The sequence below is a fragment of the Hemitrygon akajei genome, chromosome 7 (genome assembly GCF_048418815.1).
Source record: "Hemitrygon akajei chromosome 7, sHemAka1.3, whole genome shotgun sequence".
In the NCBI taxonomy this organism is placed as follows: domain Eukaryota; kingdom Metazoa; phylum Chordata; class Chondrichthyes; order Myliobatiformes; family Dasyatidae; genus Hemitrygon; species Hemitrygon akajei.
In genome coordinates this window covers 170,020,925-170,044,522 of record NC_133130.1, presented here as the reverse complement: position 1 = coordinate 170,044,522, position 23,598 = coordinate 170,020,925, and the positions used below count along the sequence as shown (strand labels likewise).

Here is a 23,598-nt window from a genome sequence, read left to right as displayed (position 1 = left end):
GCTGACAACTAATGTGTAAAAGTCAAACTGTGCAAACATTAAAAAACAAATAATAAATAAATAAATAGAACATGAAAGTAAGTCCATAGATTGTGGATTCAGTAGTTTTGTGGTAAGTAAAGTTATCCACTCTGATTCAGTTGCGTGACGGCTGAAGGGTAATAACTTTTCCTGAACCTGTTGGTGTGGGACCTTGCTCTAGTATCTCCTACCTGATGACAGCAGTCAGATGGCCTGGATGGTAGGGGTCCTTGATGATGATTCAGTGTATGTTTTGATGTACATATGACAAGTAAAGCTAATCTCTCTTTAAATTCCCTTCTCTATCTACAGATACTACCTGACCAGCTGATTTGCATTTGTTACCCAAAGATCCATTCTGTAATCTTATACAGAAGAGCATTGGGAAAAGATGCAATGGATAGATGAAGCAATTGGATAAATCAATTCCTTTTGTTTTTAATTATTTTCATTAATACAGATTTTAATTACAGTAATGATTTTATTCTACCTGGCACTGTCAATCACATTCTATTTTTGTTTGATCAAATAAAAGTTGACACCCCACTAGGGTTCTCTCACAAAAAACAGACTGCTCACTGGGAGGTGCCAAAGGGAAATTGGAGAGGCACAGACCGTAACTTTCCATCTACTTAATCAAACGGAACATCCGGTCTGCAATTCCCTGGCCGGTGACATTCGTGAGTGTACTACTTACTGGGAAACTCTAATCGGGAAACAACTGCTGCTGTCTCTAAGTTTATACCAAGAAGTAAACAGATGTCTTATTTTCTGATAAAAGGAATTTAACTTTACAGGCAGGATTCTAATGGAAGGTCTCAGTAAAAAGTGTCAACTGTACTCTTTTCCATAGATACTGCCTGCCTGCTGAGTTTTGTGTGTGTTGCTTGGATTTCCAGTATTTGTAGATTTTTTTCTTGTTTCTGATCAGATTTACATGCCATCTTTTTAAAGCTATCAGATTCAGATACATTTATTTATCACACATTAACATTTAGTGAAATGCATCATTTTCATTAACACACCTAAGAAAGTGCCCGCCAAGTGTTGCCACACTTCCCAGAACCACCGGGCGAGAGGTATAGAATTCTGAAGTTCCACACCACTAGGTTTAAGACAGTATGACATAGGAACAGAATTAGGCCATTCCGTCATGGCTAATTTATTATCCCTCTCAACATCATTATCCTGCCTTCTCCCTGTAACCTTTTATGCCCTTACTAATCAAGAACACAAGGTTCAAGAACAGCTACTTACCTTCAAATCCTAATCACTTAAGTTTGGCAGCACTATAACCACTTTTTAATCATTTGGACTTCATTTTTTCGTACTAATTATGTTCTTTCTTGTAAAAAATTATTTCTAATTTATATTTTCCTTGTGAATGCTGCTTATCTGATGCTCTGTACCTATGACGTTGCTGCAAGTCAGTTTTTCATTTCCACCTGTGCACACATTCTTGTACATGAGACAATAAATTCAACTTTGATATCAGCAGAATGAATTAATAATTGTCTTTTATCCAATACTCCACTTTCCTTGCCATTCTGATGACATACGAGTCAGTGATTGTGGGCGTGGTATAGTGGTGCTGGAAGTGTGCCAATATTAGTGCGCTGCCCCAGTACACATTCAGACTGTGTTGGTTTTGATGCAAATGACAGATTTCACTGTACATGTTGATGTACATATGGCAAATAAAGCTAATCTTTAGATTCGAAGGGAGAGTTAGGCCAGCTCCTTTCAATCATGGCGTTATAACTTCAGAGGTTCTGTCCTGGGTCCAGCATGTTATTGCCATTACAAAGAAAGCGTGGCAGCACCTCTACTTTCTTAGAACTTTGTGAAGATTCAGCATGACCTCTAAAACTTTGACAAACTTCTACAGATGTGAGGTGGAGAGTACATTGGAAGCCCCAGTGCCATTGAATGGAAAATCCTACTAAAGATAGTGGATATGACCCAGTCCATCACAGGTAAAGCCCTTCCCACCAATGAGCACATCTACATAAGAGTGCTATTGCAGGAAAGCAGCAAAGATCCCCACCATCTAAGACATGCTGTCTTCTTGCTACTGCCATCAGGAAGAAGGTGCAGGAGCCTCAGGACCCACACCACCAGGTTTGGGAAGTTATTACCCCTCAACCATCAGGCTCTTGAACCAGAGGAGTTAACTTCACTGACCCCATCACTGAACCATTCCTACAACCTGTGAACTCACTTTCAAGAACTCTTTATTAGATTATATTCAACTTTATTGTCGTTGTGCTAAGTACAGATACAAAGCCAATGAAATGCAGTTGGCATCTAACGAGAAATGCAAAGCATAGTGTTATTTACAAAATAACTGCGAATAAGTAGTAAGTGCTTCAGCACACAAATATTTTATCTCATGGTCACCATATTTATTATTATTTTTCATTTTCTTTTTGTATTTGCACATTTTTTTGTCTTTTGTACAATGTTTGTATGTCCATCTTGTGTGTGGTCTTTCACTGATTCTATTGTTTATTTACAGTGAATGCCCATAAGAAAATGTATACAGTTGTATAGAGTTCTGCAAGTCTTAGGCACATGTAAAAGATAGTTTCTAAATACCAAAAAAACAGTAAAAAAAAGAATCAAGTCAATATTTGGCGTGACCACTTTAAAACTGCATCACTTCTCTTAGGTACACTGTCATGCAATTTTACAAGAAAATCGGCTGGTAGGTTGTTCTAAGCATCTTGAAGAACTTCGTCACAGTTTTTTTTTGCAGAGTCTGGCTGTCTCGCTTGCTGTATCTCCGGGTAATCCCAGACAACCTTGAAAATGTTGAGATCGGGGCTCTGTGGAGGCCATTCCATTTGTTGCAACCTTGTTCTTTTTGCTGAAGATAGTTATTTATGACCTTGGCCGTGTGTTTGGGGTCATTGTCCTGCTGCAGAATGAGGTTGTGACTAATCAGAGAACTCCCTTATGGTATTGCGTGATGAATGAGAATCTGCTTGCACTTCTCAGCATTGAGGATTCCATTAATTCTGACCAGATCACCAGCTCCAAACCTGCAGAGAACCTCCACCGTGTTTCACTGTTGGCTGCAGACACTCATTCATGTAGCATTCTCCTGCTCTTCTATAGACAAACTGCCTCCTGTTTGGACCAAAAATTTCAAATTTTGACTCGTCAGTCCAGAGCACTTGTAGATACGTAGATGTGTTCAGCGCCCTAGACCTTTTTTTTTTGTGTTTTGGTGAATCTCTTAGCTTTTTTCCACTTCAGAGGAATAGCTTTTTGGCAGCAACACTTCCAAGACGACCACTTCTGACACGACCTCCCTGGACTGTGGAAAGGTGTACTTGGGTTCCAGTGAGTTCAGAGCTGATAGGAGTGCTGGACCTCCAATTTAGAGGGGACATCAGTTTGATGTATCTCTCCTCTACTGCACTCAATTTCCATGGCCAACCACTGCGTTTCTTGTCCTGAACCTTGCCCATTTCTTTGTGCTTCTTCAGAAGAGCTTGGACAGCACTTCTTAAAACTGTGACTGCCAATATTTCTGCTTGGGAGAGAACTTGCTGATGTAGGCTGACCACCTTGTGTCTTGTTGCCATGGTGTAAGAATTGCCACACCCTCATCTTTCAGTTTGGTTGTCCTTCCCCCAGTTTGATGCCTTTTACACCTGTTTCTATTAATCAGTTTAGTTCATTCAACTCATTATGTCACTGATCATTAGTACCTACTTATTATCTTTGTTTAAGACAAAGGGACTGTTTAAGACACTGGGATATATATCTACAAAGTAATCAAGTTTTTAATTTGGAAAGTGGTCTAATACTTAGTACGTTACCTTCTTTAACAAAATAAACTTTTTCTGTAACATTTAATTCTTAAAAAAAAAGAATGTTCAGAAATTTAAAAATTGCTTTTCTACTGACACACTCGTGCAATAGACAAAAAAAAACATCTAAAGCAACATTTATATTAAAAAATCTAGGCTGCATAAGACTTTTGCAAATGCTGTATGTACTCTGTAAATGTAAATGTACATTTACATTGAACTTTGGATCATGCTGCCCTTGTGTTTCATCAGGTTTCCAAAGAGCTCAGTAGATGGTGCCATTGCAATAAGAGATTCAATTTCTTCACACGAGCCAAGCTGAAATAAATATGTCTATTCACACACCTGCACCAGAGCCAACCACGTACCTGAGAGAATATCAAACTGAAGAAAAATACTCAGAGGATAAGGATGTGTCATTGGACATCTGTTTGCCTGATGAAACCCCAGAGAAAACAAAAGCTGTTTTCCCCTTTAGCTGTACTATACCCTGAGACCTGTATTACAAATTGCAATGTTCTCATTGTATGCCAATCAAATCCCAGCACCTCTTAACTTCCCAAATGTACAAAATCCAATGTGGAACCAGAGAGCACAAATCCAGAATAAAATTGCCACTTGGATTCCCCTCGAAAAAGAGCAAAAATGTAATTATTCATTCATACATCATTTTGGCTACGTGAGTGTCACTAGCAAGGCTGACATGTATAACCCAATAATAATTACCACACTCATTCCTCCTGCAACCTCCCCTCCTCCAATGCATAATTTCCCTTTCTCCTCCCTCTGATTTCACCACACTTCTGTCCCTCATCTCCCTTCTCCAAACTTCCCATCCCTCACTTTCCCTTCCTCTTCTCACTCTATTCTCCTCCTACTCCCTCCCCGCCCCTCACTCCCTCCTGTCCCGGCCATCGCTCTCCCCTCCACCTTCCCTTGTCTCCCTCTCCTTCCACCCTCCACCTTCCCTGTCTCTCCCTCCGCCCATGGTATGCCTTTCCTCCCATTCACTTTATTATCTCACTCTGTCCCGTTTAAAAATCCCTGCAATTTTATTTCCCCGTCCCTCCTCCATCGCTCCCTCTCAAATCCCGCCCCCTCTCCCCCGGAAAGGCCTCTGCCCGGTTCTTCCGTCATTTCCGGCAAGGCTGTCATGGCGGCGACCGCTGTTCTCCGTCAGCCGGTGGGCGGCTTCAGTTTCCAACACTGCCGCAGGTGAGGGGTTAGGATGGGGGCACTGGCAGCCAGGGTGCGGTCGGTTCGGGGGGCAAAAGGGTGGCGGGGCCGGCTGGATGCTCCGCTGGCCTGGGGTGAAGGATGACTCGGCATGTCGGCCCGGATCCCGGCGTGGGGGAAGGGGAATCGAATCAACCCCGATCCATCCCTCCTGATCTCCCCTTCCTCCGATTCAACACCCCCGATCAATCGTCTTTGATAATCGCTCTCCCTGATCAACACCCATTATCAGTCTCTTGTTGAATACTCCCTCCTCACCACTTGCTCAATCCCCTTTGCGCTCTTGATTAATGCCCCTTGCCTTCTGATCAATCTCCCTCACCACGATTAACTCCTCCTCACCACTTGATTAATCCCCTCGCCCCTTGACCAATTCCCCCCCCCCGCCTTGATCAATCCCCCACTTCCATCTTCATCACTCGCCCTGTTCTTGATTTATTCCCCCGATTAATTTTCCTTCCCCGCTTGATCATTCCCCTTGCCCTTTGATCAGTCTCCCTCCCTTTGACACCCCTCCCCCCGATCTATGTCTACACCACCTTGATCAATCACCCTTCCCCCTGATCAACACCTCAAAGCAATCTCCTCTTGGTCAGTTTCCCCGTGATGAACTCTCACACCCCTCTTCATCAATCCCATCTCTGATCAATTCCCCCTGCTCCCCATTGATCACCCCTCCTTGATCACTGTCCCTTCCCTGATCAATCACTTCTCCACCTCTTTACCCCCAACCCCACCCACACCTTGCAGTCTCCCACCACCCCCTCTTTTCCCTGAATGGACATGATTTAGCGTGTAATGTGCAAAATCAAATTATAGTTTTGTGCAATTGACAAAAAACAAATTATAAATTCTGGTTGATTTGCATAAGAACATAAGAGATAGGAGCAGGAGTAGGCCAATCGGCCCCTCAAGCCTGCTCCGCCATTCAACAAGATCATGGCTGATCCAATCTTAACTCTAGTTTTCACCGAATCCCACAAGGCAACAGTGCCAACCAACAGGGCACCATGCCGCCCATTTTATTTTATTATTCATCCCGCCCAAACCCATGTGATCACCCGGGGAAAAAAAACCGAGTTGCCAATTGAGGAGAAAAAATCTGGAAAATTCCTCTCCGACCCATCCAGGCTATCGAAAACTGGTCCAGGAGATCACATGGCTGATCTAAACCTAGCCTCATGTCCACTTACCTGCTCGCTCACCGTATCCCCTAACGCCACCAGGTCTTTCACCATGATTTCACCAGGTCTTCTTTCATTTACAGGAATGCATTCATTGAAGCTCACCTTAGCAAGCAAGGCTTCAAAGTTCCTGAAGCAAGAAAGACTGGTACTACTATTGCTGGGATTATATTTAAGGTAGTATTATCCACCTGTTAAATTGGTTGATTTATTTATCCTTCATTTGTGCATTGGCTTCTTGTTAATCTATATTAATGAGGAGTAGGCACCTACTAAATCACTGCGTTGTTAGAATTTGAACAGTTTCATGTCTTTAAAATTGCAAAGGTCAGCAGATGTTTTTCTTTAAAAGAACACTGAGTGGCTGTTCAAAATTAATTGGCTTTTTTGTGTAAGTGCTAATCTCTGATCCCATTATATCTTATGATCAGAAAGCGATTTCAGATCTTGCATCTCTATTAGAAATTTAATATTAAATCATATCCATGGAAGCGAATAAACATTTGTAACAGTTTTGAACAGCAGGAAGTATTGCTGGTCTAGGGATGAATTTGTGGCTGATGGCCGAGTGCTCAGGTTGTGCTCCTGTGTCTTATGGCCTGAAGTGTCCTGCCATCAGGCAGAAGGTACCACAGCATAAGAACCAGGACTGTCAGGTTGTGAGACTTCATAACACCCTGCTGCCACCCAGCACACGTGTACACCTTGTCTGAATTCCTGGCCGTCCCCACCACTCCCCAATTAATTTTGCTTTGGTCACTTTTCATCCTTTGTTGCTGCTGGTTCACATATTTATGCAACTATTTGTTTTATTTTAATAGTGTCAGTAACATTATACTGTCTCACATAAACATGTGCTTTATGTTAATCTGTCAATCGTCAGGCCGTGCCATTCAGGGACTTTAGTATTATCTTGTGACTATGTGCCGGATCATAACTCTATGTGATGTGTGTGACTATATAATCTGTGTTTCGCACCTTGGCCCCAGAGGAACAATGTTTTGTTTAACTGTATACGTATGTACAGTTGAAAGGCAATAAGCTTGAATTTGAACATGAACTATACTGTAGCAGCTCCTCATCCTTTACTTGCAAATCTTTTTTGTTGTCAAATAGTCAATAATTAGTCAGTTGTTTCATTAGGATTTATAACTCATTTTGTTCGATCATCCTCTTCGTGCCACACTGTTGTGGGAAGCTGAAATTGGAAATTAATTATTTTGTCTTGTTCAGAGACAAGCAAGAGATAAAAATGCTGAATATTTGTTTTCTAATTAAAACTTAACTTGGATGTGTTCTAAGAATAGTTTGTTTATAGTCAGCACAAAGAAGGCCACATTTGGTCAGAAATTTTACATGATTTTGGAACTTATAGAGCCTTTCGAGAAAATTACTAGGAAATTTGATGAAGGAAAGGCAGTGGATAATGCTTACATGGACTTAAGCAGGGCCTTTAACAAGGTCCCTTATGGGAGATGACACCAAGGGCACTGAGGAGCGTGGAAGAACAAAGGGATCTGGAAATTCAAGTAAATAATTCGCTGAAAGTGGCGTCACAGGTAGATGGGGTCATAAAGAATGCTTTTGGCACATTAGCCTTGATAAATCCATGTATTGAGTACAGAAGATGGGATGTTATGTATAAGACATTGGTGAGGCCTAATTCAGAATATTGGGTGCAGTTTCAGTCACCTACCTACAAGAAAGATGTAAACAAGGTTGAGAGAGTACAAAGAATGTTTACAAGGATGTTGCCGAGATTGGAGGACCTGAGTTATAAGGAAAGATTGAATAGGTTAGGACTGTATTCTTTAGAACATTGAAAATTGAGAGGAGATTTGATAGAGGTATACAAAATTACGAAGAGTATAGATAGGGTAAATGCAAGCAGGCTTTTTCCCACTGAAGTTGAGAGGGGCTATGGCCAGAGGTCATGGGTTAAGGGTGAAAGGTGAGAAGCTAAAGGGGAACATGAGGGGAAACGTCTTCACTCTGACGGTTGTGAGAGTGTGGAATGAGCTACCAACACAAGTGGTGCGTGTGAGCTCAATTTCAACGTGAAGAGAATTTTGGATATGTACATGGATAGTAGGGATATGGGGATGCAGGATGGGAATTGGCAGTTTAAATGATGTTGGCATGAACTAGATAGGCCTAAGAGCTTGTTTCTGTGCTGTACTTCTCTATGACTTGTTTGGTGGTGTAGTAGACAGCAAGGAAGACTTATCAAAGCTTGCAGCGGGATCTGGACTAGCTGGAAAGGTGACAGATTGAATTCAAAGCAGGCAAGTGTGAGGAGTTGCACCTTGGGAGAACAAAGCAGAGTAGGACTTGGACATTGAGGAGTATGGTAGAACAGAGGGATCTAGGATCCATAATTCCTTGGAAATGGTGTCACAGGTAGATAGGGTTGTAATAAAGTTTTTGGCACAGTAGCCTTCATAAATCAATGTATTGAGTACAGGAATTGGGATGTTTTGTTGAAGTTGTATAAGACATTGGTGAGGCTTACTTTGGAGTATTGCGTGCAGGTCTGGTCACCTACCTGCAGGAAAGATATCAAAAAGTTGAGAGAGTACAGAAAAAATTTACAAGGTTTTTGTCAGGTCTTGAGTTAAGGGGAAGAATGAGTAGATTAGGACTTAGTTCCCTGTAATGTAGAAGATTGAGGGGAGATTTGATAGCGGTATCGAAAATTATGAGGGGTATAGATAGGGTTAATGGAAGCACATGAAGTTGGGTGATAGGTGAAATCTTTAAAGGAAGCATGAGGGGAAACTTCTTCACTCAGAGGGTGGTGAGAGTGTGGAACGAGCTGCCACTGGAAGTCGTGCATGAGAGTTCGATCTCAACTTTTAAGAGAAATTTGGATACGTCCAAGGATGGGAGGGGTATGGAGGGCTATGGTCTGGGTGCAGGTCGATGGGACTGGGTAGCTTAATAGTTTAACATGGACTAAATGGGCTGAAGGGTGTGTTTCAGTGCTATAGTATTTCATATTCTATGACTTAACAAGTCGCATCTGTTTTACTTAAGGATGGTGTAATTCTGGGTGCTGATACCAGAGCAACCGAAGGAATGATTGTCGCAGATAAGAACTGCTCCAAGATTCATTACATCTCACCAAACATTTAGTAAGTAATATACCTGGTAAATTTTAGTTTTCAATTTTGGGTTTGTGTGGCTGTTTCAATTTAAAACCTGATCAAATTGAAGCCTGAAGCCCAGACAATTGATGTGATCAACCATTCTAGTGAGCCACCCCCACCAGCCCCTCTATCTATTAGCTCCATCACTGCAATGCAAACACTTTATGATGCTGTTTACATTATGAATACATGATGGTATTTATGCCCATTTTATTCCATATACATACTTTAACCTCTGTGTATTTTTATGTAATTCTTTATTCTTAGAATTGTTTAATCTTTTTTGCTGCAAGTCATGAAAAAACACCACAGCACATTCCTATTAATTACATGTAAATGTTTATAAGAACCAAGGTTTATTATCATTGGCACATGTCATACAATTTGTTGTTTTCTTGGTAGCAGTACATTGCAATATATAATATTTTAAAATAATATAAATTACAGTAAGAAATATATATATTAAAAATTAATTGTATAAGTAGTGCAAAAAGAGATTTTAAAAAAGTGAGGTAGTATTTATGGGTTCATTGTCCATTTAGAAATCTTATGGTAGAAGGGAAGGAACTGTTCCTGAATCATTGAGTGAGTGTTTTCAGGCTCCTGTACCACCTCTTTGATGGTCGTAATGAGAAGAAGGCATATCCTGGGTGATGGGTGTCCTTAATGATGGATGCTGCCTTCTTGAGGCGTCACTTTTTGAAGGTGTCTGCGATGCTGGGAGGCCAGTGCACATGATGGAGCGGGCTGAGTTTGCAACTTTTCCCAATCCTGTGCAGTGGCCCCTCTGTACCAGACGGTGGTGCAACCAGTTAGAGAGTTCCCCATGGTACATGTATAGAAATTTGTAAGTGTCTTTGGTGACATACCAATTCTCCACAAACTCCTAAAGAAGTATAGCTGCTGTTGTGCCTTTTTTATGTTGGACCCAGGTTAGATCTTCAGAAATGCTGGCACCCAGGAACTTGTAACTGCTCACCCTTTCCACCGCAGATCTCTCAATGAGAACTGACAACCCCTTCCTGAATTCCACAATCCCTCCTTAGTCTTACTGACGTGGAGTGCAGAAGCAAAACTCCCTCACTTAGAGACCTAACACCCATGACTGTGCCTGTAAGGAATCAAAACTAAGTGACGCTTTCACCCAAACTGGGGTCCAAAGCTGAGAATTTATACCGAGTCAACGTCAGATGGTTTAAGGCTTGTGAGCCTTCATCAGAACTGAGGAATGTTCGAGCAGCAAAACACTACAACCTCTACTTCCTTTGTAGAAGCTGAGTCACCGGCTAGGTATTTCTCACATTTTATACAGTATTTTAACATTTTTTTGCCAGACTTCCTTCCAATATATATTTTTTTTGAGCTATGAAGTCTGTTTGAGAACCAACTGAAATCACAGAATCAAGGATCAACTGTATTTGCTCTACATTTACATACGTTAGGAACTGGCTGTTGATCAGGGCACAACGTGCGACAAAAAACAACATTCAACAATTGTAAAGAATAAAAAAAGTGAAGTTAAAGTACACATGCTGAATAAAAATTTGTATAAATACAGCAATATTTATACATAGTCAACAATACAAACACAGTCAACAATACAAGCACATAGTCAACAATATTGCTAAATACAGCAATATTTATACATAGTCAACAATATTGCTGAATACAGCAATATTTATACATAGTCAACAATGCTAAGGTGCTGTCTTCAGAATGAGATTTTACACGGAGATGTGCTGCTTTCTTGGGCGGATGGTCAAGACCCCATTAAAAGGAAAGCCAAGTGTATTCACCTTGTATTCAGTTCAACATTTGTCCCCACATTGCCTCTGTGAAAATGGGAACTTTTTAACAACCTATTTGGGATGATGCTGTCCACAGAAACTAATTTAAAAGCATTTCAATACCTCAGAAGCACCAGAAGGATGCAAAGCCTTGAATATTGCATATTATTTTATATATATTCTTCATCACTCTTTACTTGCAGTCATCTATTTTATTTTATTTTGAGTTACAGGGTGAAATAGGCCCTTCAAGCCATGCCACCCAGCAACCAGTGATTTAATCCCAGTCTAATCCCAACTCCTATACTCTATTTACTGAGGGATAATGTTTAAAATCATCCTGCCCACTGTCTGTAGACAGTGGCAGAAGCAAATCCAGTACTGGTACAAGTGTTAACTTCTATTTCAGATGAGATTCCTCACTGACTGTGCTTCCTTCTGTCTCCTTTAGTTGCTGTGGGGCAGGGACTGCTGCAGACACGGAGATGACCACACAGCTGATCTCGTCCAACCTGGAGCTTCACTCGCTATCTACCGGGCGCCTGTCTCGCGTGGCCACTGCAAACCGCATGCTGAAGCAAATGCTCTTCAGGTAAGTCCCTTATCTAAGAAGAGACATGCTGGCATTGGAGAGAGTCCGGAGGATGTTCAGAAGAGTGATTCCAGAAATGACAGGGTTAACATATGAGGACCATTTGCTAGCTCTGTGTCTGTCCTTGTTGGAGTTTAGAAGAATGGTGGGGGGGGGGGGGGGGGGGAATTAAGTTCAAGCTTAATTGTCATTCAACCATGCACGTGAATACAGCCAAAGGAAACAGTGTTGCTCAGAGTCAAGGTGCAAAACACAGTACCAACAGTCACACACAGCACAGATAAAACTTACAGTCACAAAAAATAAATAGTCCAAGTCTCTAACTGTCTTGGCCTGTAAGTTGATAGTGCATGGGATGTTATTCTAGAGTTATGTTTCTGCAAGAATGAGCTCGCACTTCCACGTACATCACGCACTAGTGCAGCCACAAATGAAGGCAATGCAGTTTGAATATTACAGCACAGTACAGGCTCTTTGGCCCATGGTGATGTGCCAACCTCTCAACCTACTCTAATCATCAATCTAACTCTTCCTTCCCACATAACCCTCCATTTCTTTATCATCCATGTGGCTTACTAAGAGTTTCATAAATGTCCTAATGTATCTGTTCTCACCACCCTAAATTAATGTTTATGTCACAAAAAATGATGGTAGTCCATGTGGTTTATATTAAACAGAAGCCGTCTCTGCACAGTTCTCCAAGGCATTCGCATAGTCCTACCCTTGTAGCCCAAAGGTTATGTTCTTCTGCCTTAATAGACTTTTGTATTTTGTCTATGACTTGAAAAATTATATTTTCCTTATTAAATCCATGCAGGCATTGATTTCCTCCAAAGATCCAATTAAATAAGTCTGCCACAAGTTGCCCTTTACAAAGTACTGCCTAATGTCCCTCAATAACCTGTGCTGTCGGTAGTGTTAATGAACTTCATTCCGTCACTGCACAGATTAATTATCTTAAAGTTCATCACGGAGTTCACATCACAGATGACCTCACCTGGTCCCTTAATATCACCTCCCTGAACAAGAAGGCTCAGCAGCACTTTCACTTCTTAAGAAGATTGAGGCAAGCAAGGCTCCCCACCCCCCTCGATCTTAGCTTTGTTTTACAGGAGGACCATTGAGAGTGTCCATGGGAGCAGTCGAGCATCCGATCAGAGTCCCTACAAAGGACTGTGAGAATAGCTGAAATGATCATAGGGGGCTCCCTACCATCCATCGGTATGCAGGGCCCTTAGTATTATTAAGGGTTCCCCTCAACCATCCAGTATCTTCTTTGACTTTCTTCCATCAGGCAAGAGACTCCGATGTGTAGAAAGGATGAGAAACAGTTTCTTCCCCCAGGCTATTAGGCTTCTGAACTCCCTGCCACATTGTATTTGAAGTGTCACTGGTTAATCTGTGTTGTACCTCACAATATTTAATATTAATCCACTTTAGTTTTTGTGTGATTCATCGGTAAAATTTATCCTTACCTTCATAAGGTGTTGTGTGTTCTACTGTGTTTTACATCCTGGTTCGAAGAAATGTTGTGTCATTTCTATATATCATGTTATATACATGTAAATGACAATAATCTTGACTTGATTTGTTTGCTTTCTCCTGTACCTTACTGAGCACTGCACAACAGCCCTCCAAGCTTCCTGGCGTTCAACAAAACTCACACTTCCCCCAAACCACATTTTCCAGTTGGTCTCAAGGGAATAAACAATACTGGGAAGATGATATTTATTTTCATTGCTGTACGGTACTTGCCCTGACAAGGCAATCATGAAAGCAAATGAATGTTAGCATTCATTTTGAGCGGACTAGAATATAAAAGGTACAGTGTAATGCTGAGGCTTTATAAGGCATTGGTCAGACTACACTTGGAGTATTGTGACCAGTTTTGGGCCCCTTATCTAAGATAAAATGTGCTGGCATTGGAGAGGGATCAGAGTAGCTTCATGAGAATGATTCTGGAGGTGAAAGGGTTAATGTATAAGGAGTGTTTGATGGCTCTGGGTCTGTGCTCACTGGAGTTTAGAAGAATAGGGGGAAGATCATTGAAACCTATTTAATATTAAAAGGCCTGGATAGAGTGAACATTAAGAAATGCTTCCAATAGTAGTGGAGTCTAGGACTTGAGGGCACAGCCTCAGATTAGAAAGATGTTTAGAACAGAGATGGGAAGGAATTTCTTCAGCCAGAGAGTGGTGAATTTGTAGAATTTGTTGCCACAAAATGGCTGAGGAGACCATTTAATTGGATGTATTTAAAGGAGAGTTTGATAGGTCCTCGATTAGTAAGGGCATAAAAGGTTATGGGGAGAAGGCAGGAGAATGGGGTTAGAGGGATAATAAGTCGCTTAGTGGACTCAATAGGCTGAACGGCCTAAATCTGTTCCTGTCTTACCGTCTCCCTGAAAACTCTGGCTTTTGGAATAGGACAGTTGTTGCCTTTTCTAAACAAGGCATAATTTCCACTGCCTAAGCCCTGAGGCTGACTTTTAGTTAGCTCCTTGCACCATGTGGCACAACAAGCTACTGGATTGATAAAAAAGAGCACTCTCTTTATTAAGACTATTTAATCCAGAATGATTTTAAGATTTTTAGAAACAGCATGATAACAGGCCCTTCCAACCAAACAAGCCTGAATCACCCTTTTACACCCTTGTGACCAAATAACCTATGTCAGTTTTGGAATGTGGGAGGAAACTAGAGCACTCAGAAGAAACGTGTGGGCACACGGAGAACGTACAAACTCTTTACAGACAGTGGTGGAATTGAACCTAGGTCATTGGCGCTGTAATAGCATTATGCTAACTGCTAGGCTAATTTTGAATATTTATCTCCTGTTGCATCTGGTGTGACCACAGTGCTTCTTGGTCTTCATGCTTAAAGATCTGACAATAGATCTTAGTAGGTCAGGTAACAACGGTAGAATGAAATGGACACAAGAGATTCTCCAGATGTTGGAAATCCAGAGCAACATACACAAAATAAATGCTGGAGGAACTCAGCAGGTAAGGCAGCATCTATGGAAATGAATAAATAGTCGCTGTTTCAAGCCCAGAACCACCTTCAGGACTGAAATAGTAGTGATGGTCTGCAATCTCTTATGCAGATTTCTTTTGAGATTAGATTTGATTATTTGTTCAGAATAACCATTGTCTTTTAGGTTCTTGTTCCTTTAGACTAAGAGTTCCCAACCTGTTAATAGAAGGGGTCCATGGCATAAAAAAAGTTAGGAACCCCTGCTTTAGACCATAACTTTATTTTTCAGGTTTTGAAACTGCTTTGAAAACTTAAGGGTCTCGACCAGAAACATCAACACTTTATTCTCCTCTGTAGATGCTCCTTGACTTGCAGAGTTCCCCGATCGTTTTGTGTGTGTTGCTCTGGATTTACAGCGTCTACAGAATCTCTTGTGACTTTCAAACTTACTGCTATTTTTTTGTTATGGAAACCAACAGTTTGCTTCCATATGTTCTTTAGTTTGCTGTATAATACGTTAATCCTTTTAACATAATTTACATTCCTTATAAAGATGTCCTCCCCCTTTCCCCTCTTCCTCTCTCCCTCCCTAAATGTCACTTAAAAAAATCTTACTGTTGAAACCCACATATTCCTGTCTATTTTGTTCCCCTTATCCTTGATGAGACAGTGCTATATCTAAATTGTAATGAAATCTCTCATAAAAATAGCGTAGCAGTTAGCAAATTGCTTTGCAGTGCCTGCCTACCCATCGGGGCTGAATTCTTGCTACTGCCTGGGAGAAGTTTGTACATTTTCCTGTGTGGTTTCCTCCTGGTGCTCCAGTGCACTCCTGCATTTCGAAGATGTGCAGGTTAGGTTAAGTGAGGAGTGGATTGGCTAAGTTGCATGGTGATATTTGCTGGCAAATCCTGGTGGATTTGATTTGACACAAACATTGCATTTCGCTGTATGTTTAGATGTACATGTGACAAGTAATACTAATCTTTATCTTTTCTTTATTGCTATTTTATTGCCAGTTTATTTCATTAAGTAATTAGGATTTTCACCTCACTGAATTTGGCTTACTTCCAGTCCAGTTTCCCTACCTTGCTATTATCAATATTGACTTATGGTATATGACTTGCCCAGGATTTGATTGTCTTGTTTAATTAGCATCAGGAATCATTCTCATGACGTCTGCTAAAAGCCAGCACTTGCAGCTCACCCTGCGTTCATATTACTAAAGTGCTTTCATTATGACCAGGCAGTACAATAGTTTCCAGTTAATGGGACACATCAGGTCAGTGTATTTTGGCTCAATTAAGTGGCTGCCCCAATTAGCTGTAGTTTCATGGAGATAATTAAAAAGATATAAAAAAACAATAAACTGCTGTTTAAACTACAGTTGTAGATGAGTGTGTCCCCACAAAATCATTCACTCTTCCCCATCTTCCCCAGCTGATGCGGTCTTTCATTGGATTTATTGAGTATGCCTGCAAGAAAATGAATCTTAGGATGTATATGGTGGCATGTATGTGCTTTGATAATATATTTACTATGAACTTTAACTGAGTAACGAATTATGTATTTAAGTTAAATGCCGAATAATTTAGAATACTACCAATGCCACAACAGTGTTATAAAACTGTGTTAATTCCTCATAGAGGAATTAATTCAGTGTACGCTGCTGCGTTCTTTTGATTGACTGTAAATCATATATGTCAAACTCAAGGCCTGCGGGCCAAATCCGGCCTGCGGTGGAATTATCTTTGGCCCGCGAGATAATATCTAATTACTATTAAAGCTGGCCCCAGTAATCGAAGCGCCTATGGCGTATGATATGGCTAATGCTGAGTTTATTCAGGTACCAGGTTTTCAGGGTTTTTAGTGTTTATTCGGCAGTCTTCTTCATAAGAAACGGAATTTGTAAAGTGAAACACTTTGTAGTTATAGCAGAGACTGAGACACATGAGAGCAGGTTGAAAAAATGGAGGCAACGAAAGCTGCGTTCGCACATGTCCGACTGATCCGGCCCGCATGAAGCTGCATTTTGCTCAATCCGGCCCGTGACTTAAAATGAGTTTGACACCCCTGCATGAACAAAATCAGCACGTATACCTAGTGCAGATAACGGACTGCCTTCATACAATACTTTTGACACTGCATCTTCCAAATCCTCATTTTCATTGTAGTATGCAAGATGATTGTCGATACTTTCAAATTCTTTGTAGTAACTTGTTGAAGTTGTGAAATCATTCCGTTTTAACTCCCAGCCATTTCTTGCATCTCCAAGCCTGAATGCTTGAAACTGCAGCAAGCAAAGCAGTTTTATTTCTCACCTACTCTGTGACAAAGATTGCTGCTTTTTGAAGACTAACACAACTGATGCTATGTAAAAACTGTTGGTTCAAATACAGAGTGATGCCTAGTGGCCACGCAGGTGCACGTGACTGACGCTAGCTACAAGCTGGCAACTGTCTCCTGTTGCAATTAAGCAGCATAGAGTCCCAAATAAATGAAGGGAATCCCAGCTATTTCTTGATTAGTTTTTGTTCTTTAAGAGCTTTCCCAAATAAGCCTATTCTCACTGTATTTAATGAGAGCAGAATGACTTACTAAACCATGCCAAAGGGCAATGATGAGTCAGCACATTAATGAGACTGGAGACATCTGCAGGCCAGACAGCAATGAGTCAGCATGTTAGTGTTCCTCTGGAGGCCAGGCTTCTAGGCCTTTTCTGGAAATATTGAATGATTTCAGTATTTATGGGATTCTGAATTTAGTTTGCATCTCAGCATCACTATTTCAGTAACAATAATCAGATTAACCCACCATCCTACAGCAAATTTGTCTTGACTTTCCTCCCTTATCAGACCAAAGGTATGATTTATTTAGTCAGCCCTGCTGTGTTAAAGGAACCCTGCCACCAGTTTAATGATCAATTTTGTTTTATCTTTCTCTATAATTAATTTATTGCTGCACGTCTGTTTAACTTGCCAGCAGTTTTCATTCTCTTCTAGTTCACTATTAACTAAAGTATTTCTTTATTGATTTAGACCCAACACATCGTTATTTAAAACTAATGACTCAAGTGCTGTCTTTAATTGAAAACATAACTATTGTAACCTTCTGTGTCATGCTGTGCTTTTTAAATATTTTCTCTGCTGTCTTTTGCTCTTGATCTACAACTGAAATGGTCACTTATTGTTTAGGGTCAGAAAACAGTTTAATCTTAAATGTTGTGGGCAGGGATTAGTCGCCATGGCTCTGCAGTTCATGTTATACAGTCGGCTCTCCGTATCCACGGGGATTTGGTTCCGGGATCCCCCGCAGATACCAAATTCCGCGGATACTCAAGTCCCATATATAAAATGGCATAGTATTTGCATATAACCTACGCACATCCTCCCTTATACTTTATATCATCTCTAGATTACTTATAATACCTAATACAATGTAAATGCTATGTAAATAGTTGTTATACTGTATTGTTTAGGGAATAATGACAAAAAAAATCTGTACATGTTCAGTACAGATGCAACCATCGTAGCTCTTCTGGGAATGCTGATGCTGCCTTGGCATCAGCTGATGCCGATTCTTCTGTGATCTTCAAGTTCTTGAGGCCGTAGCACTTTACATAGCCAGCCATTCCTTACTAGCTTTAAACTCCTTCCTCGCGCTCACAAGTAGCGAACGAACGAGACACGAGGTGAACAATGCTCAAACAACAAGTAATACTTCTAATCATCTCTAGATTACAGTACTTTACACTCCCTCTTAGCCTTTGAGGAATTGCTTTGACCACTTAATTGCTTCTTAGGATCCATTTTTTCACAGAAACAAAGGGTGCACACAACACACAAGTAGTGACTGAACAATGCTCAAACGACGAGTGCTAGAGAGAGAACTTCCGGGTTTTTTTAAATCGTGATCCACAGTTGCTTGAATCCATGGATATGGAGGGCCGACTGTATATGTTTCTGGTTGTTCCTTTTCTTAATCGTTCCTTTGTGCACTTTTGATCGGAGTGAACCGGCTCTGCGGCCTGAAGTCAATGGACAACAGCGCTGAATTGAACTGAACTAAACTGGACATTCTTAGACTGCTTCAAGGACTCTGTGGTTTGATGTTTTATATTCTGCATATTTTTCCCTCGTTTTTTGCCATTTGCGTGATTTGTTTTTATGCTCATTGGGTGTTTGATGATTTCTTTGAACGGGTTTCTGTTTCATGGCTCTCAGGATTATGTACAGCGTATATTATGCGTTCATTTGTTATGTGCCATGTCGTATGATGTAGGCGATGATGGTCTTTCCATGACCATAATTGTTCTTAGCAAATTTTTCTACTTAACTGGTTTGCATTGCCTTCTTCTGGGCAGTGTATTTACAAGATGAGTGAACCCAGCCTATATCCATACTCTAAAGAGATTTTCTGCCAGCACCAGCTGCTCATACGATTGTCCACCTGCTCCCAAGGGTGACCTGCAGGCTAGCAGAGGGAAGGAGTGCCTTACACTTCCTTTGGTAGAGATCTATCTCCACCCCACCATCTTACTGCATACATACTTTGATAGCAAAAGTACTTTGAATCTTTTAAAATGTTTAAAGATGACAGCAATGTAGGATGTGAGCATTTCAGACTTATGTACAATCATATAAACCCAAGAGATTCTGCAGATGCTGGAATTACAGAGCAACACACTCAAAATGCTGGAGGAACTCAGCAGGTCAGGCAGAATCCCTGAAGAGGAATAAACAGTTGAAGTTTCGGGCTGAGACCTTCATTGGGACTGGAAAGGAAGGAGAAAAGCCCGAATAAGAAGCTGGGGAAGTACAGCTGGCAGGTGGTGGGTGAAGCCAGGTGAAAGGACGAAGGTGGGTGGGTTGGGGAAAGGGTAATGAAGTGAGAAGCTGGAAGGTGATTGGTAGAGAAGGTAAAGGGTATTAGAATAGCTTTGAATTAAGAGCAGAAACACTCCATATTCCACTTTTTTTCAATTCAATTCAAGTTTAATTGTCATTCAACCATTCATGAATATAGCCAGAAGAGTGTACTCTGGTGTCAAGATGCAAAACACAGTACCAACACTTAGATAGAGCACAAAGCACTCATAGCACATACAAGGTAACAAGCACATGTAAGATATCAGTTTTAAAAGATAGCCATGCAAAAAAAACGTTCAGATCCTGACTCCATGAATGCCGCAGAAACCTGCTGTCAACTACAATTCAGCTTGTCGTCTTTGTCCTGAAGGAGGGTTGCAGCCTGAAACGTTTACTGTTGATTCTTTTCCTTTGATGCCTGACCTGCTGAGTTCCTGCAGCATTTTGTGTGTGTTGCTTTAAATTTTGGTGATTGTTGTGTGTAATATTTGTTGTTAGATGAGACACAGTATAAATCAGATTAATACCGTAGATTTCGCACTACAGAGCGCACCTGATTAAAAGCCGCTGGCTCTAATTTTAGAAAGAAAATCAATTTTGTACTTGTACAGGCCGCACCGGATTTTAGGCCGCAGGTGTCCCACGTTGTAATATGAGATATTTACACAGAAAGATATTACACGTGAGGATTTTTTAACTTTTAATTAAATCCATATGGTAACAAACAAATACATATTGCAAATGCTTTTTTTCGAACCGTGCCTGTAATACGGCTACTTTTAAATATACTTTTAAGTATCGGTAACACACAAATTACGTTGCATATACATTCCAATATCTCCTAGCGACTGGTAAAAATATATATACTGCAGCCTACCAGGAAAAGTTATTGATCGCCTTTAACTTAAAAGCAGCGTTTTGGCTCCGCCGCTCGCCCCCACCTTCCCGTTTATCGCAAACCGGTATTTCCCACAAGACGCGGCGAAACCGGATGTAACGTCTAGCATTCCGGGCTGTAGTACAGAAAACATACTAACAAATGAATTACTAAGCGAAAATATTATAAACTAAATAACTGCCATAAAGGCAGCACAATGCTTTTCTTCGAGTGTTTTCCATGTTGATGAGGGTGAGTACAAATGACTGATTTACAATAATTTAATTGTGAAAGTGCGCTTGATTTATCGTACAATTTCATTGGACCTCTGTGAACTACTCATCAATTTTATTGGTCTACTGTTACGAGGCAAAATGTTTTTGGCGGCATGAAAAAAAACCATGCATTAGCCGCACCGTAGTAAAGGCCGCAGTGTTCAAAGCTGATCAAAATGTGGGAAAAAAGTAGCGGCTTAAAATCCGGAATCTACGGTAAATTTAATGTACCACAATAAATCAAGAATTAACTTTATTCACTATATACATTTACATGCATTAGGTGTTTGCTGTGGTGTGTTGGTCAGGGTGTGGCATGCAACAAAAATAAACATTGAACAACTATTAAGAAAAAAGAATTCTATCAAATATAACTTTAGAGGTTAAAGTACAGATACCGAATAAAATGTGTGTAAATACATTAAAACCAGCATGTATTAATTATATAAACAACATTATAGAAAGAGGTTGAAATTGTTTAGTGTTTCTGACAACTTTTACATCATTTTATGTATCGTTATTGTGGGCAAGTAGTGACATAGTTGAAGATTCTTTCTGATCTTTGGAATTTTTCACCTTGAGAGAGAGAATGCAAAGTTAGGTGTGAATAATAAGTTTATTTCTTTACAGAATAATGGGTACGTGGTGCACTGCAGGAGTAGTAGTAGAAAGGACGTTTCTGAAACTTAGGTAGGCATATGGGTGATAGAAAAATTAGTGAGCTCTGAAAGGAAAGGGTTAGATTGATCACAGAATAGGTTAAAAGGTTGGCATAACATTATGGGCCGAAGGGCCTATACTGTGCTGTAATGTTCTATGTTAACTGATTTAGAGCACACCTACTTTCTTTAACGGTGAGGTATTTATGAATGTTGGTGAAGAAATGGTTATCTGGCTTTTATTCTTCAGCATGTGTTTATAATCACAATAAAGATGTATATCGCCATTTTTTTCAAAGACTGTTTCTGCTTCAATCATCCTTCAAAAGTGCATCTTTACTAACAAATGACCGATTTCTCTTTCCTGACCTAGGTATCAAGGATACATTGGTGCAGCACTAGTACTGGGTGGAATCGATTGTACTGGTCCCCATCTTTATAGCATTTATCCGCATGGATCAACTGATACATTGCCATATGTAACTATGGGTGAGTCTCCTGCTTGCTGATCATTCTTTACTTGAGGAGACAGTTGGCATTAATTTGCATTAATGACGTTAACGTCTTGCGAGCACTGATTGAATATGTTGCTACATTAGCAGTAAATTTGAGTTGCTATTGATTGTTTATTGGTAAAGATTTGAAAAGAAAACTAACCTATGCACTCACACACACAGACAGGTCTCTATTTGGGGATACAGCATGGAATCAGCCCTTCGGTGCAATGAGCCACACTGCACATTGATTTAACCCTACCCTAATCATGAGGCAACTTGCCGACTGGTTTGCCCTTGGACTGTAGAAGGAAACCAGAGCACCCAGAGGAAATTCATACAGTCACAGGGTGGGTGTGTAAACTTGCTTACAGAGAAAGCTGAAATTGAACTCTGAACTCCAGACTCTGACACCCTGAGCTGTAATAGCATTCCACTAACTACCATGGCACCCCATTAATATAAAATGGTTGTTAAGACCTCCAGAAAGTACAACCAGCATCAGCTTGTCCTGTTTGACTTACACCATCCACTTGGTGATCAGGCTGCTGCTGTTCAGCGACTTCAAAGAAATGATGTGCTGGCATGGAGAGGGTCCAGAGGTGACTCATAAGGCTGATCCTGGGAATGAAAGCGTTAATGTATGAGGAGCATCAAATGGCCCTGGGCCTGTATTTGCTGGTGTGTAGAAGAATAAGTGGGGATCCCATTGAAACCTATCAAATATTGAAAGTCCTAGAAAGAGTGGAAATGGCGAGGATGTTTCCTATTATGGGGGGGCTCTAGGACCAGAGGGCAGAGTCTCTGAATAGAAGCTGTCTCTTTAGTACAGAGGTAAGGCAGCCAGAGGGCGGTGAATCTGGAATTCATTGCTGTACACAGTTACAGTGGCCAAGTCATTGGGTATATTTAAAGTGGATCTTGATAGGTTCTTGATTAGTAAGGATGTCTAAGATTATGGGAGAAGGCAGGAAGATGGAGATGAGAGGGATAATAAATTAGTGGAGCAGACTTGTTGGGCCCATTGGCCTAATTCTGCTCCTATGTCTTATTGTCCTCTACTGTGCCTTTTGTCTTGTTTATTATTAATTAATTATTGTACTGCCCTGCACTGTTTTGTGCACTTTATGTAGACCTGTGCAGGTCTGTAGTCTAGTGTAGTTGTGTTATTTTACATAGTCTAGTGTAGCCTTGAGTTGTCTCACATAGTCCAGTGTTGTTTCATGTAGCACCATGGTCCTAGAGGAACGTTGTTTCGTTTTTACTGTGTACTGTACCAGCAGTTTATGGTCGAAATGACAATAAAAAGTGACTTGACTTGTTATGGTCTCATCCCTGTCCCCTAAATTCCTGTCCTGGCCTCAAAACCATCCCTAGGAATTTAGTAAAATCAACTGAGTGAGCCATAACCTTGATGCGCTTCGCAGCTGAGTGCCATCATTGCATTTTGTTGTATTGCCGACATCAACTTACAGCATCTACCGGATGTTCAGACTGTTCTGCCTGTATCGTCTGCCTCTTCACAAAGCTACTGTGGGTGCCGTGGTGGCAAAGCGATTACTGTAACACTATTACAGCTCGGAGTTCAATTCCGACACTGATGGTAAGGATTTTGTGCATTCTCCCCGTGAACACGTGCGTTTCCTCTGGGTGCTCTGGT

The 23,598-nt window shown here is 40.8% G+C and overlaps 1 protein-coding gene across 1 annotated transcript in view; it reads left to right on the top strand.

The window, feature by feature from the left end:
* Positions 1–4,907: 4,907 nt before the first annotated feature.
* psmb7 (proteasome 20S subunit beta 7) overlaps positions 4,908–23,598 on the top strand; it is a 76,922-nt gene continuing 58,231 nt past the window's right edge. The window contains exons 1-5 of the mRNA XM_073052576.1: positions 4,908–5,057; positions 6,346–6,439; positions 9,299–9,396; positions 11,650–11,790; positions 21,818–21,933. Of these exons, the coding sequence (XP_072908677.1) occupies positions 4,996–5,057; positions 6,346–6,439; positions 9,299–9,396; positions 11,650–11,790; positions 21,818–21,933 (511 nt within the window). The 5' untranslated portion in view covers positions 4,908–4,995. The remainder of the gene's footprint in view (positions 5,058–6,345; positions 6,440–9,298; positions 9,397–11,649; positions 11,791–21,817; positions 21,934–23,598) is intronic.